Here is a 16,813-nt window from a genome sequence, read left to right as displayed (position 1 = left end):
GGTAGCTAGCCAGGGTAGAGTTGAAATATTTATATATAACATGGTCCGACAATGTTCTGTCTAAATTAGACTTCTCCAAATTTAATGACATAGGTAGTTTGAAAGAAAAAGGATGATAAAAGATGTACCATGAAAATGTTAATTTTAAAAAACAAAAATGGTTACATTACTATCATATAAAGCAAACTTCAGAGAAAAGAAAATTACTAGAGACAAAGAGGGGCAATACATAATTATAAAATATGGATACACCAGGAAGACATATAATACTAATGTGTCTATAACAAATAACAAAGCCTCAACTTACATGAAGCAAAATTCAATAGAGGGGAAAGAAGAAATAAATACACCATTATAGTTGTGTGATTTAATATCCCCCTCTCACCAAGTGATAGGTAAAACTACTAGTCAGAAAATCAGCAAGGATACAGAAGACCCAAATAACAAAATTAACTGAGAATTTGAATGAGATATGTAAAACACTCCATAAAACAACAGCAGAATACTTATTTGTTTCAAGTCCTATGGGACATTCACCAAGAGAGACCATATACTGGGTCATAAAACAAACCTCAACAAATTTAAAATACTCTAAATCATACAGATTGTGTTCTTTGGACCATAAGGGAATCCGTAATAGAAAGAAATAAAAAAGAAAAAGGTCTGGAACTGTCTTTTCCCAGTCTGCTCTGGCACTACTCTTTTCTTTTTTTTTTTTTTTTTTCCTTTTTGGCCGCATAGTAGGTCATGTGGAACTTCCCCCACCAGGGATAGAACCCATGCCCCTTGCAGTGGAAGCGCAGAGTCTTAACCACTGAACCACCAGGGAAGTCCCTCTGGCACTACTCTTTGAATGAATGTCTTTTCAAAAACCATAAAAATTTGCTATAATTCAAAAATGCGTCAAACAAGTTCAATAGTCTTCAATGCAAGAAGAAAAAGGAAAAGGAGTGAGAGATTATTCTTTTCTATTGATATAATAGCTATGGATTTGTACAAATATTAGCTCTAGTATTTTTGAATTACTCATAAGAGCCACAAGTTCCTCCTAGAGATCTGGATACAGAGAAATCCAGAGAAGGAAGAGGTAGGTGTCAAAGTCATTTCTGTTAACATCTGGCTTTGTTTTTGTTTTTCCAAACTCAGGGACATTACTCAGAAATATAATGATAATGATAGAAATCAAGGAGCCTCCCCTGAATAAAGAGTGGGCCATCAAACGATACACATGCAGTGGTCAAAGAATCATAGAATCATCAGCTAGAAGCAAGCTCAGAGATTACCTGGTACCTCCCCCAGTGTTAGGAGATACAAAAGCCAAAAAAATAAAAGTTCCTTACCCAAGGTCACACAGCTTGTGTCTTCTGAATTTATATCCCCTCACATTTTTATAAATTAAATGTTCAGTGATTAAATATGATAATGTGATGGGGATTTGAAAACAATAAATGCTGAAATATAAAAGATTAAAAAAATCCATGAATCTGTACTCGTACTTAAAAATAAAAAGAGTTGGGGGGAGGAGAGAAGCAGAGAAAAAGCTTTTTCTTTAATTTAAAAATCTCAGCTAATAAAAAATAGCAAGGATAATGGACATAATAATTGATACTGGTAGCATATCTGAAAGGATACTAAAACCATCAAATGAAGGGTTGTAAGGGAAGAGGTTATTCACATTGTCTCAAATTATCACACCCCCCCAAATTATTTATTAGTTATAAAGGGAAAAGATAATCTTTACAATATAAAGATCTGGCAGACACAACCTTAACCAAGTGATTAAACTTAGTATCCCCAATAATGGGACTTTGTGCCTCCGGATGTGTTGCAATGAGAAGTACACGATATGTGATATTCTTACCAAAATGTTTAATCTGAATTGAATAATGAAGAAACAAAGATAAGATAAATCAAAGTACATCAATGCAGTGTAACATTATGGAGCTGTAAATATATTTAGGTAGTTTTTAATATCATATGACCTCCAAGATATGTAATATGAAATAAAGACAAAGAAGTTTTTGTACAGAAAAAAAAAAAAGAAATCCATAACATGCAATATTCTACAAGACAACTGGCCTGGACTCTCCAAAATACCAATACCATAAAAGACAAAACAAGGTAGAAGGGAATTTTTAGATTAAATGAGATGTAAGAGATTGGAAACCAAATGAAATGAATAATCCTTGATTGAATCCCAGACTGGAAAAAAGAACATTTTTAAAAGTTATAAGGAACATTTTTGGGACAATTGGAGAAGTTTTACTGTGGATATTTAATATTTTAAAAATATTAATGTATCTAGGTTAAATCTTAGTGTATGACAATGGCATTGCAATTATGTTGGAGAAAGTCCTTTTTCTAAGGCCATACATACTTTAGAGACGAAATTATATATCTACAGATAGAGACAGGATATAAAGCAAGTTCCACAAAAGTTAACAATTGATGAAACAGATGAATCTGTATGAAAAATATAGGACTATTCATTGTACTATGATCTTCTGTAGGTGTGACATTTTTCAAAATAAAAAGTTGTGTCTTGTGGGTAAGGGACTAAAGACTAAATGCAAAAAAAAAAATTCCTATCGCTTTAATTAAATGGAAGCACATTTTGTTATCTTTAAAATGGGATTTGTGTAAGTTGAACTACTGGGTCATGGGGGAAACATTATAAATTATAGTTAATTCTCTATGGAAAGGAGATAAGCTTTACTGACATTAAATATATGAGGTGATGATGCTATATGTAAATATTTCACAAGTAAATATGCATACATTGAAGTGAATGCTGAAAAATATTTACTAATTGAGGTGTATGATATTAAAATATATTTCAAGACCATTGCGTAAAGAGCAATATTTCTGAAAGTGCTGTCTTCTGACAACCTACATTGGAATAACTTGTGATGGTAGGGTCTTACCCCAGACGTAATGAATCAGAATAACTGTGAACCTGAGAATCTAAATTTTGATAAGTTTCCAATTACTGCTTACTGAATTTTGAAAGCTACTAAGTGAGAAAAAAGGAATTCCAAATATTAAGGCTCCCAAACAGTATCTAAAAATAATTAAAGCAATTATAAGCAAGTTGAGTCTCAGATTACTTGTCTGAAAAGTGGCTGTAACAGTAATTTCACGTCTACTTTTCCATAGTATGAGTGTTAGCTTTTTGTTATGAGCAAAGCAAACTAAGACAAATAATCCAATTAAACTAAGGTATAAATAGACTGTTATATATTTGATACTCCAACTTTCCTGCCCACCAATCTCAAATCTCCCAGTGATGTTTATTAATTCAAATATTTAAATAGTTGACTGTCTGAATTTGGGAGAGATTTTGAGAGCGGGGGACTTTTTCTTACACCTATTTCTCTCTCTTATGTATTAAGCTATGCACACCTTGACTGGCAATGTACAATGATCACCACATATTTAACATAAATATTTATTCAACTCTGGAGGTACTTCAGATAAGATTCAGAGGGCCACCAGGGGCAAGATTTTCATAAACTAATTCAAACATGTGAAATCAAATGCACTGGGTATTGCCTCTCCACATCCCGTAAGTGTGATTAACTTATCGTAACTGTGTTATATTGTTTGCTTTATTACTATATTACTAGTGAACACCATGGTCATAATCAACCTGAGTCAACAACAATTCAACATAGTACCTTGTTTATATTTTATCAACCCTCAAAATGGAAGTTGATATTTGTAAAACTAATATGTTAACTGGTATGCATACCTTTATCCCTGCTGTTATTCTGTTTTGCTCTTCAATAAAACTACTAATGTCTGGAAAAGAATCCACTTATACTTAAACATTTGAATCAAATCACTAATATTGCATTTAAATTTGTATTAAGTAAAAGATCAAATAATCTCAAGACTACAGCTACTTTAACAGAAATAATCAAAACAACTACTCTGCATACATCTATTACTGCTTCATTCATTTATGCAACTTTTAGGTATATAACCCACAGTGATATTTCACAAGTAGAATACCACACAAAATCAAAATACAATGTGTATATATTTTTGTGTGTACGTATATCCCACACATGAGGTAGCTTTGAAATGTGCATATGACAGTTTTCAGCACAAAACAGATGCTCAATAAACAGTGACTGAATATTCAACTTCTGCTTTATCAACATACATGCCAACACTGAAATACTCATTTAGTTAGGAGCAAATCTATGAGTTAATATAACCCCTGCCATTAGCAAGCATATAAAGTAGCAGGTGTGGAATACGGTTATATGAACAAGGGCACACACATACATATAATGGAGATGGGTCCTTAAATTCTTAATGTATACACTGGGCCCTAATTTCTAATGTTTCAACTCAGATGCTTGCTTCCCACTCACAGCTACCTTCCCTTTTTCCACTTTTACTTCCAGCTAAGTAGGAAGGAAACTTAAGAGTAGGGGGCTGGGGTGGAGGGCATAATTACTGACGAGAGAGGGTTGTGGGAATTGAGTCCATGGATACCAGTCGCTGAGGAAGGGTACATGTCCTGGCCGAATAAGGCGGCCAAGGTGGGAAATCTGAGCATATGTGAGCTAGGGTCTGATGGCAATGTTAAAAAGAGAAAGGAGAGTCCCGAAGAGCTGAGAAAATGTGAAAGGAGTGGTAGTCAGGGGCATTTCTTGAGGTCCTTTGATAGGATGCAGGGAGGCCTCTTTCCCTGAGATCTGGGGGGAGGAAGCAAAAAGAAGGGCAAGTGCCTTTCTTTAGAGCCTTATCAGTATGGGGCTTTTATTTTTTTATTTATTTTTTAAAATTTATTTTATTGAACTATAGTTGATTTACAATGTTGTGTTAATTTCTGCTGTACAGCACAGTGATTCAGTTATACGTATATATATATTCTTTTTCATATTCTTTTCCATTATGGCTTATCACAGGATATTGAATATACTTCCCTGTGCTATACGGTAGGACCTTGTTGTTTATCCATTCTATATATAATAGTTTGCATCTGTTAATCCAGTATGGGGCTTTTAAAGCACCATCTGTAAGCAGACAACTTAGAAAGACAGTGAGGTGGTCCTGGAGAAGATGAGTTCAAGAACCTGTTCCATCACTTACCCACTGCATGGCTTTAGGAAATTTCTAAGCCTCAGGTTCCACATTGAAAAAACCTCCAAGAGTCATTTTGTAAAGATTGGGTATAGTCACATTTATAGAGCTTAAGTGTGGTACATAGTGGATGCATAACAAATCCTAGTTTTCTATGCTATTTGAAAGCTTTTCTGTAGCATTCTGGTCCTCGTGGGACTCATTAATGGTGTGCTTTGGACACATCTCTAGTATTCTCCAGGTGTTTAGGCCATCTCCTCTCTAGCCTCTCTATCTCATTACATTTTTAAGTTGGCATAGATTCAGATATGAATAGATCCCTCAAATATAATCTTTTTGATACCTTGCCTTGCATAATGGTCAACTGAAAGAATGTATAGACAACACACAGTAGAATTAAAAAATTAAACAGAATTTAATTAAAGATAATAAATAGATTATTTGAATATCAAAGGGCAATATATCTGGGAGAAGTGATTAAAATGAAAACAGCCAAGATAGCAGAAGAAAAGACATTAGAGAATTGGGCAATATAAAAGTTTGATGATGAGTTTACAATTCTAAAAATGTTGCCTTCTTGGAAAAACAGTGACTTTTGAAAGATATCTTCATCTGTATATCTTAAATATCTATAAAGTCTGTCTGTCTATCTATCTATCTGAAAGAGAGATGAGGAATGCAGGATCTGAAATACTGTGGGATCTCTCACACGCATCAACCACTCTCTTGGGGCTATATTGAGTCTTCCTATCAACCTCCCTAAGGGGATTCTGTGAATTATGTAGCATCTGCAGGAACATTTACATCTTCTTTTGAAAGACAGCAAGGTATTCCATCGTCCTACCATGAAATAATTTTAAGACATTTACAAATATTTAAATGAGAAGGTATTAATGTAGTACTTTCTCTAATGAGTATATTTGGCATATGTGTTAAATATTTTTATTCTTCTTGTCAGTCATATTTCCTTGTGGCCCTTCAACAATTCAGGCCAAATTATGAGGCCAGGTTGCCAAGAAATATGATTACAAGAAGACATGTACATGGTGGCTAGAAAAAAAAAATAGAGTCCACAAAAGAAAGAAGGAGGAGGTTATGACAGAGTGACAGAGAGACTCCATCACCAAGAAAAGGAAAGGAGGAATCTTTTCATAAACTAATGGAGAAAGTGGAAGAGAGAAGGATATCAGAGGTCAGTGTCTTTCTTATTCCCCAGACTCCATGGGTTGAAGGAAGAAGGGGGAGAACCTAAGAGTCTAAACATTCACCCGAGAGAGTGAGTTTACTTAAAAAAGACTGTTTTAAACTACAGAAGACTAATACATTTTTAATTATCAAGCTTACTGTTTTTTTCTGTTACATAGTAGAAAAAATTTTTTACCAATTAAAGAAAATCAAGAAGCCACAAATTATTTCACAATTTATTTTAATGTTAAAATATTGACCTAATATGCTTTTATAACACTCTTATAGCTATGCAGCTGCCTTGAAAATTTCATTCCCTGGAAAGTTCCATTAATCAGCCTTGTGTGTTCCCACACCAGGAATTCTAAGCCCTACAACTGGTACAAAGTTTACAAACACATACTTTCTTGGCGCCTACCTAAATTTGTGGTTTCCAATTCCAGCCAAATACAATACCTTTTCTATTTGAATTTTGTCAGTTCCATCTTCCTTTCCCTCCAGCAGTTATTTCAACCCACTGTGCCACTCTTCAAATCTCTTACTGTATCTCCTTTTCTCAGCAGATGAAAATATAAATCCAACTGCTCTTAATTCCAAAGCCCCTCTACTACCTACAATTTATCTACATTGACATTTGTTTTAGCTTACCTCCACCTGTTCAAAAGTAGAATGCCCCTCCTGTTCATAGCTCTTCCTTCTACCTCAACTCTGATACCAGTCCTCCCAGAGCCTTGGCCCACTGGTTAAACCCTATGTCCTTTATAGCTTTAACTCTTTCTCAACCCTGGCTTCTTCCTTCTGCTTATATATATGCTCAAGTCTCTTCCACATTAAAGTACTGACTTCCTTGAGCCTGCAGTCAAGTTTTACTAAACAGCATGTCTCTCCTTCTCATCATAACCAAAGTATTCATAAGGGAATTTTACATGAGATGACATTATGTTCTTAATTTTTCTTATTTCATACCACAAGCATGAAGAGATGATCAGGAAAGATGAGAACTCTAACAGGTAAATGACAGTGTTCAGCTTCAGCATTAATAAAAAATAGAAAATTTGCAATGATGATAAGATACAATTTTCCCACAATGAGACTGCTGGAAATTAAGGAGAATGCTGATACTCAGGGCTTACAAGGTTCAAGAAAATAGGCAGTTATGTCTGTAATATACTCCTGATGGCAGCATGAAGTGCAATAGGATAACCATTCAGGAGAGTAAATTGGTTATTTATATCAAAACCCTTAACACATGTGTTCCTTTTAGCCCTGAAATTGAACTTTATAAAATGGATCACAGTAGTTGTAATTTTAGTAGAAGTAGTAAAAATAGATGAAAAGTTAAAATTATTAATGTTCAACATTACATTTAAAATGTGTTTCAGAAAACTTATAATGAGTTGATTTTTATTTCAGACCCACATTATTTGGTCATTTAATATAAAGTGATCAAACACTTCACACAATTGAATTTAAAAACATGCATCTTCAATATGACACGAAAAAAGGAACAAGCTTGGTTGGAGCCAAAATTTAATCCAAATATGCTGTCTATTTATATAGAAAAGGGGCAAAGGAAACAAAATTAGAACACTGGAATTTCTATAAACTTTGAGGAATAAACATTGGCATATTTGAGTAATATCATAAGAATTGTACAAATTTACTGATTTACATATTCAGGTTTCCAGATAAAATTAGAAGGACTTGACTTGGTACACAGATTCCTAATTTCTGATCCAGGAGTTTAGACTTGTGATTTTGGCCATGATACTTCATCTCTTACACGTTACGCTTTTAGAGTTGGATTTAGAGTTGTGATTTAGACTTGTGATTTTGGCCATGATACTTCATCTCTTACATGTATACTTTCTCTTTAATAAAATGATGTTGTTGAACTAACAGATCCCTGAAGTGTCCACTACCTCTAAAATGCTTGGACTCTATAATAGAATAAGTGTGATTAATAATTACAAAATAACATATGTAAAGTAAAAGAAAAACAACTTACCTGTTAGTATGATATCGATTAAAACATCTTCTTTGGTGGGATTTTGGAAAGGTATAAGAACAGATGATTGAAGACGAAGGTATGTGGTCATCCTTTCTATTTCTAGAGGCTGGGGGAATAGTCCTCTTCCAGAGATGTAGAATATCCATTCTTTAAACTGTATAAAGATAAACATCCATAACATATATGTCCTAATTACATACTTTTTATTTGTACCACTTAATAAATATAGTACACAAAAAAAATTTGGCAGATAAGTTTTTTGTTAACATTTAACATGCACTGTTTTCATCTTTCCTTCTTTTTCCAAATTCCTTTTGATTTTATTGAAAAAATCAATGTGTTTTTACACTGAAAAAAAGGCAAAAGGCCAATGTTCAAATATTAAACATATTTCAATACACACAAGCTTACTGATAGCAACATAAAAGAGAAAATTTAATGAAAGCCATGCATTTCTGCTCAAGAGTTTTTAAAAAATCAATTTGCCTAACAAACTGGGTACTAAATGCTCTATGAAGTTTCCAAAATATTTATCATAGGAAGGCAAAGAAGGTGAGACACAGATTGCAGTCCCATGAAAAAGAAGTGTATACAACTTATTGCCATATTATTTACGCCCATCATCTAGTACAGTGTATGTTTTATCACGATATGAAAAAATGGCTCAAAAATTATGTGAAGAAGATTCAATGTGGCCATTGTTCTTATCTGTATTTCATAAGCCTGCAAAGCTCTGCTTGAAAATGTTCCCTTTGTATTCATTTAGAATAAAAGTCCCTTGAGACTCTGTTCTACACCGAACACTTTGCTAACGTTACCGATGAATGACGAGGTCATTAACCAAAAACCAGCGAACAATGTCCTGGTTTATCACCTCTCAAACTACATAGATGTTTCCAAGCTTAAGTTCCAATAAAAAGAGGGAAACTTGCTTTAAGATTGTTTCCAAAGTAGGATGGGTGGTGACAGGAAATTCATAAAATGCTGTCTCAAGTAAGTGAGGATGAAAAGGCAAGTTTTATCTGCATATGTCTTCAAATGACTGTATTACTTTTAGTTAGAGAGTCTACAAGCATAAATTCACTATATTTTCACTTATGATGTCTGAACTTGATCACACGTAATTGACTGCCTGGAACCAAGTGTCAGAGTTCAATTATAGTAACAACTGTTTTATGTAAATTACTTACTTTTTGGCTATTTTATAAAATAAATCATGGATGACAGAAATTAGGTTAATTTAAACCACTGGAAATAAGCCAAACTACAAAAACAAGAAGGTCATGTTTTCATGTTTGGCCAAGTGGCCTGGAATACTGGAGGTTCTAAGTTAAACCATATCCTACCATTCCTGGACACTAGTATCCAACAATTACGGTAGCATTGCTTAAATTATCCACCTGGGTTCACAGAGGGAAATTAAAAAGTACCCCAGGGAACATATGCATTAAAAAAAAAGTAACATTTTTAGTCCATCTTTATCTCAAACTTCTTTGAAAGGAGACAGAGTAAAACCATTAAAGATCCAATTCCAATGTTTCTGAAAGAAGAAACAAGTGGAGGTAAAAGATAGTAGATCTGGCTTGCACACTGAGTAGAGCTCAAGGGCATTTGAGCTTGCTAAGAATCAAGAGAGTCTGCCATAGACACAGGCTGCAAGGACCATAGACACATGCTGGGTAATAAAATCACTCTGATTTTATCTCTTTTTCCTTTATTTTCACTGTTCTGACCTTTAGATGCAGTGAGTCCCACATCAAGTATAAATGAAACAAATAATGGCAACTATTTGAAAATAAAAATGAAACGACTGAAAACCAAGAGAAAATCTCAGAACATAATGTTTGATATCAGAGAAGGCCTGTTTATCACATTTGCTGCTTACTATTGTTCCTCTTATGCTGTTATGCAGTAACAATCTCATTGAGAGATTCTGGTAGCATATTATGAGTTTATGATATTTGCAGTTGTGATGCCCTAACCAAATTAATCTCAGGATTCAAAATCTATACAAACAACTTTAGCCTAAAGTTAGATTTTTTATAATGCAGAGTTCTTCACATGGATACAAACTGGAAACAAATGAAACAAATAATAAACAATAGCCATTTCCTTAAGTTCAGCAGAGTCATATTCAGAAATAGTTAAAACTTATCCTACAAGCACTACCATACTAGATTTTTGATTAATCAGCTACTTAGTTGTGTGTGTTAGTTCAGATATATTTATCAGTGAAATCAAGAGAGGGACAGAAACCTATGTGAGTTTTTCCCTAGTGGTTAACCTAATTGCAAACTCTCAGACTTAGAAAAGTAAGCCCTAAAATTTTCTTCTTAAAAATATCTTCTTTAGATGCCTACACATACATAATATATACTGCATTTTCAAAAGTTCATTCAATTAATACTTTAGGATAAACCAGTTTTGCCTGCAAAGAATGTCAACTAGATGAATTAAAAGAAGAGGAAGATCTGAATTATTCAGGGATAGAAAGGAAAAAAAAAATTAAAGGCAAAAAAATAAAAAAGAAAAGGCAAGAAAAATCACAAAGGTTAGGGCAATACATTGAAAAGGCTGAAGCGGTCTGGACTCAGTAGCTAAAAGAATGAGTTATTGATTTAAGTCTAACCAGAGATAAAGCCTTGGAGATTTACTACAACTTGGAAGGAGAGGCTTAGAGTGACTGAAATCAAGCCCCAGTGTTAAAGTGATTGACAAAAAGGTTTGAGTGGATTACTTACTTGTTTGAGTTCTTTGGTATTTGATAAAGAATTTTGAGTTCAGCCTCTAGGCTAGGATTTTCTAAATCTTTTAAGATGGAGAAGTGACCACTATCCTGCTGATGTGCCAGACTACCTTGAGTAGATTTAATTTCCACCAGAAATGCAAGCAACTAAGTTATCTCCAAGAATTAAGACGAAAGGCCTGACCCTGCTATGAAGCAATGATTTAAAAGATCAGCTGTGTTAAAATTATTTTTGTGAAAGAAAATATCTCTACTATACTTGCCCTTCTTTATGAGAAGGATTACTGGTTTGTCTGTTTTCTTTAATATCTTTGAAAGTCAAGCATACTTCCACAGTATTGCTTCAGGTCATGTATAAGTCAGTAATCATGTAAAAAATTTATTAGCCTCAAAAACTTTTTTCTAAATTACACATATTTCTTTGGTGGAGTGAGGTGGTATGATCAGCTGTGTAAATTAAGAAACAAGAAAGAGAAACAAAAATCAGTACTTTTGTTTGAGTCAGCATCTTTGTGTGCTAGGTGTATACCAGGTTGATGTTCATGTGATTAACGTGTTGCCTTATACACATTAACCATTCTCAGTATGCCTGTTTGGGGAATATTGGTGAAACAGCCCATAGTAAACAGGGTTTATTAGCGCTCACACAATGTTCTTCCCCCAGACAATGACCACATCGATCGATAAAAGGAAATCAGGATGAATTTTTTAATCTGAGTTGGAATCCCCAATAATAGAAATGTACATTTTATTTAAAGAACCCATAGCTTATTATCCATCCCAAAATACATGTCAAACCACTGGGAACCTAACTTGTAGTGTTGGCAAGGTCAAAAGAAATGAACTGAGTCTAAGTGCAGATGTAAGACATGCTTCTTTATTGTACAATGAAGTTTTTTCCTTGTCCTATTACACAGACCCTCAAGGTGTGACCTGCTAGAATAACTTGAGTCTGAAATGTATTAATCTGAGTTACCTCTTTAGAGATTGTGAAAGAAGCTAGAAACTCCATCACAATATAATGAAGGCTTGAAGATCTTAAGTAATCAAAAAGCTACACTGTGAATAATGTAATATTTATTATCAACCCTTATAGAATGACAGAATGAGTGGCACATTTGAGAAGTCAATTATTTTTTCACTAATGTATTTTGCCAGATAACTTTTGAAAAAGAACACTTGCAATTTGGCAAAGTCATTCAATCTTTGTAGAATACAGCACTTGCTCTTCAATAAACTCTGAAAACGACCATGAAAAAAAATACAAACTTAAATTTAGAACAGAGTTACCTCCTTATTATACATGTGGTTTATCTACAGCAAATATTTTTTATCTCAGGCTGGGTGTCCCTCTGATACTTCATTATCAGTTTTGACATTATCAGTTAATGCACATTTAAGGAGTTCAAATTAATATCAGAATTAACTTTAGCAAAGGAAAAAAAACCAGAAAAGTTGCAGTTCATATGTTCTTTCAATTTAGCAAATGTGACAAAAATATTTCTCTTCCTCCCCCCATATATATATAAAAGAAATCACCCATTTCGTTGGAAAAATGTATAATACTATATTAACTTAGGTTTTTAACTCTAGTTCTACCACTGACTAATCATGTGGTTTAAATATTTTAGCCTCTCTGGCTTCAAATTCCTTTTCTATAAATATATGTCAGAGGCATGTGGTGAAAACTGAGGTAGTGTATACAACCAAGCAATAACTCAATTCCTTTATTTCCACCTAAAATTTACTGAAAAATGCATCTCCCTTGGTTTCAAGGAAAAAAAGATAAACACGGTTGGATGGAATTTAACTGTAGCAAACCTACTGGTTTAGTGTAATGGGATATATAAATAATATGTTAAACATATCAGCTTTTGAAACTTAAAAACATTTTATTACAAGCAAGTGTCATCAGGAGTACCAATTCCCCTGTTTGAGCTTACACTAGATCCTAGTTCAAGAGGGAAAGATATTCTTGCGACAGGTAAACTGAAATATGGACAGGATATTAGATGATGGAGGAGACTAATATGCTCTTACGAAATATAATCTAAAGTATTTACTGTTAAAATAGCATTTACAATTTACCTTTAAATTGAATAGTAAGAAATGTAAGAGAGAAAAGAGAGGAAAAAATGTAACAAATTGTTACTCTAAGAACCAAGATAGAAGGTATAAGTTTGTGCATTGTATTATTCTTTCCACTTCTGTATCTTTTTGAAATTTCTCATAATATATAGATGGAGGACAGTAAGTTTTTAATATCATTATTTGCCTTGATTATCAATCTATGCTTACTTATTGAAGCATTTACAGGTAATCACCAATATTTAAAAATCCTTACCTATGTAAACATGAATATTACACAACAAAACCAGGAATAAAGTTATATATACATATCTATATAAAGTATATACATATATATATGATATACTTTCCATTTATTATCATTACCATCAATGTATGTTCCTATTTGTTCTATAACATATAATAGTATTTTTCTCACCTGTAAATTTATTTTTGAGCTGTTTCCAAATATTAAATTAATTGCATATTCTGTGGTCAATAATATTTGATAAGTGTACGAAAGAATGAATGGACTAGAAAACCATGGTTGGAAATGTTAAAGCCGAGACCATCTTTTTCATTATGCAACATAAGATGGCATCTGTAATACAATGCATTTGTTTTCCCTTGTACCACAGTTTACATTCTCTGTAAAAGTAGTGATACAAAGGATATTAAAACATCACTAATGAGTAATTTCTGTTAAATGTAAACTATAGCCTGAACATCGTATTCTGTTTAATTTATGGAAAATATGGTGTTAAGTAATACAAACATACATGTATATTTTAAAATAATGTTTCTAAGATTACAGTATATACACCAATTTTAGCAATGTAATACTTAGCAATATCTGATTTGACACATCATGGCAGTTAAGAACTAATTTCATATCATGATATTAGTTGGCAACCAGTGAGTGACAAGAGACAGGTATTAAAATATAAATAAAGAAATCACATTGTAGATTCGTTAAACAATCATCAAACAGCAAATAGTAAAAGGCTTTTTCTAAATACCATGATTTACTGTGAGGTCCTCTGAAGAAAATAATCTATTGCAATTATCATTTCGAAGTTTACTTGAAAGCAAGGTTTTGGCATTCACTATACATATTTGGTATCGTAGGCTTTGGAAATACAGACAGGGATGCGGAACCTTCAGATCTTGTTTTGCTACTTGGGGGAGGATAAAGTGATTGAGGCCCATTGACTGGCTCTAGTCTCTCCCAGGAATGAAGGAATGAGAAAATGAGGCAGAGAAAAAGAGAGAGGGGCAGAGCTGTCAGCACTGTCTGTGGGGAGGGGGTGATGGGTAGGAACTAAGGAAGAGCTAAAAAGAACTGGCGTCCTGGGGCCTGGACACATAGAATAACCATTGAGTCAAATCATATTCCTAAAATGCACCACTTTGGTGGGGACGTTGATAGCTGGGGAGACGCAAGAGGGAGGGTGGGTCTCCTCTGTGGACTCTTCTCACTCCTCTACACTCAAGGGTCAGTGAGGCTGGGGGTTTTCTACTTTTCTATATACACAGACCTCCCCCCATATATATACTCCCCAAATTTCAGTTATCATTTTGGTGCAGATGATCCCCCAAGTCTTCATTTCTAGCTTAATATTCTACCCTGAATTTCAGAGCCACATAGCCAATTGCCTAAGAATATTGCCTGAATTTATGTTCCTTTGAGATACTCTCCAAACTGTACATATCTTAATCAGTGTTCTTCAAGTGTGGTCTTTCGCCAGCTGCAGCAGCAGCAGCAAGAGAACTTTTTAGAAAAGCAAATTCTCTGTGCCCCATATACACTACCAAATGTAAAATAGATAGCTAGTGGGAAGCTGCCGCATAGCGCAGGGAGATCAGCTCGGTGCTTTGTGACCACCTAGAGGGGTGGGATAGGGAGGGTGGGAGGGAGACTGAGGCAGGATGTATATAGGAAATCTCTGTACCTTCTGCTTAATTTTGCTGTGAACCTAAACTGCTCTAAACAATTGTCTCTTTAAAAAAAAAAAAAAAGACCACTCCAATTAAAATTAAAAAAAAATTATATTATTGGGAAACTATTGCAAAAACTGGTTACCAAAGTGGTCAGAAATAAAGCACAACCAATTTATTTAGGGTTCAGTGAAAATGAGCATGAATCTAGCATATATAATTTCAAAAATTTACATGAACATGATATTGATTTTCTTGATAAATTAAAATTGGCAATGTATACGTTATATTTAAAAGTTTTAGTATTTGAAACCTTATTAATAATTCAATTGCTAATACTCCATGGTGTCCCAAAATCAGAACTGGAAAATGTTCTAGTAGTGGTAGATTACTCGGCTTTCTGAATATACTTACTGGTGATCTGTTAACCTCCAGGACAAAATTATCAGGATTACTGTTTGTTGCTTGCAATTCTAAGGTTTCGTGTGTAGGATTATCTAAAGGAATTATCTGAGTGACAAACCTGGAAGGAAGAACAAAGCTAGTAAAGTTGTTCAATGATAATTTCACAAACTTGATGACTATTATGGGTTGAAATGCATCCCCCAAAAAGATATAGTAAAGTTCTAACGCCCAGTACCTCAGAATGTGACCTTATTTGGAAACAGGGTCATTGCAGAGTAGAAATTAGTTGTAATTAGTTAAGTTGTGGTCACACTGGAGTAGGGTGGCCCTTAATCCGACATGACTGGTGTCCTTATGAGAAGATGATGTGAAGACACATGAGAAGGCTATACGAGAAGGGAGGTAGAGATTGGAATGATACATCTACAACTCAAGGAACACCAAAGATTGCTGGCAAGCACCAGAAGCCAGAAGAGCCAAGGAAGGATTCTCCCTTTTGGATTTCAGAGGGAGCATGGTCCTGCTGAAACCCTGATTTCAAACTTCTAGCCACTCTAACAAGTGTGAAACAATATCTCAGTGTCTCCATATTGAAAGAGACCCCAACTACACAGAAAAATGTACGAAAATAGAGCCACACCAATGTATATCATTAAGAATTTTAAGGACATTAGGTAAAATTAAAGACCATGCAAACTTCGGAAGAGGAAAAAGATCCACAAGACTGGTTAGAAATACAGTAACTATCAAACATCTTTTAATATTATGCAACTTTAAATTATACACAGTATGACTTAGATAAAAAGTAGCTGTTTTAGAAAAACGTTAAAGAACAACAAGAACTTGAAAGAAATAAGGCTAGCACTTTTTCGTAGAATGAAAAGAAACATGACTGTAAAATTGGTTGAGCCAAATATTTTCACAACACTGACTTATATTTATTAACAATTGTATATATATAGTTTAGAGTTATATATATATATAGTTTTCATATATTGGTATATATTTAAAACAAGAAAAACTTAAATCTAGAAATAAATTTGTAAATAACTTGTAGCAGACACTGTCGGTGCTCCACCTAGTTTCCTGCCCCCATCCCCCAACTTCCGCATGCTTCCTGTTCATCTTCCAGCTGAGACATTCAGATGATTGCCTTGGGATCCCGAAGTCCTCAGCCCTAGAGCAGAAGTGCCTGGGAGTTTATAGCTCATCCAGAGGAAGCTTATACTGACTAGTATGGGAGTTCAAAAGCCCAGAATCTTGGCATCGAGACAAGACAAACTCTGAGATGTGATTTATGCTCCAAAGCTCTCCACAGGAACAGATAAAGTCTGGGACTGTACCTGCAATCACATCCTTGCTTA

At 34.1% G+C, this 16,813-nt stretch overlaps 1 protein-coding gene across 1 annotated transcript in view; it reads right to left on the bottom strand.

Annotated features, from left to right (window-relative positions):
- CFAP47 (cilia and flagella associated protein 47) overlaps nt 1–16,813 on the bottom strand; it is a 421,910-nt gene that overhangs the window by 99,483 nt on the left and 305,614 nt on the right. The window contains 2 exon segments of the mRNA XM_082446774.1: nt 8,291–8,543; nt 15,459–15,567. Of these exon segments, the coding sequence (XP_082302900.1) occupies nt 8,291–8,543; nt 15,459–15,567 (362 nt within the window).

This window comes from Balaenoptera physalus (assembly GCF_965194825.1).
Source record: "Balaenoptera physalus genome assembly, chromosome: X".
NCBI classification, from domain to species: domain Eukaryota; kingdom Metazoa; phylum Chordata; class Mammalia; order Artiodactyla; family Balaenopteridae; genus Balaenoptera; species Balaenoptera physalus.
The sequence above is the reverse complement of the archived record's forward strand: the minus strand, read 5'-3'. Positions and strand labels throughout refer to the sequence as shown.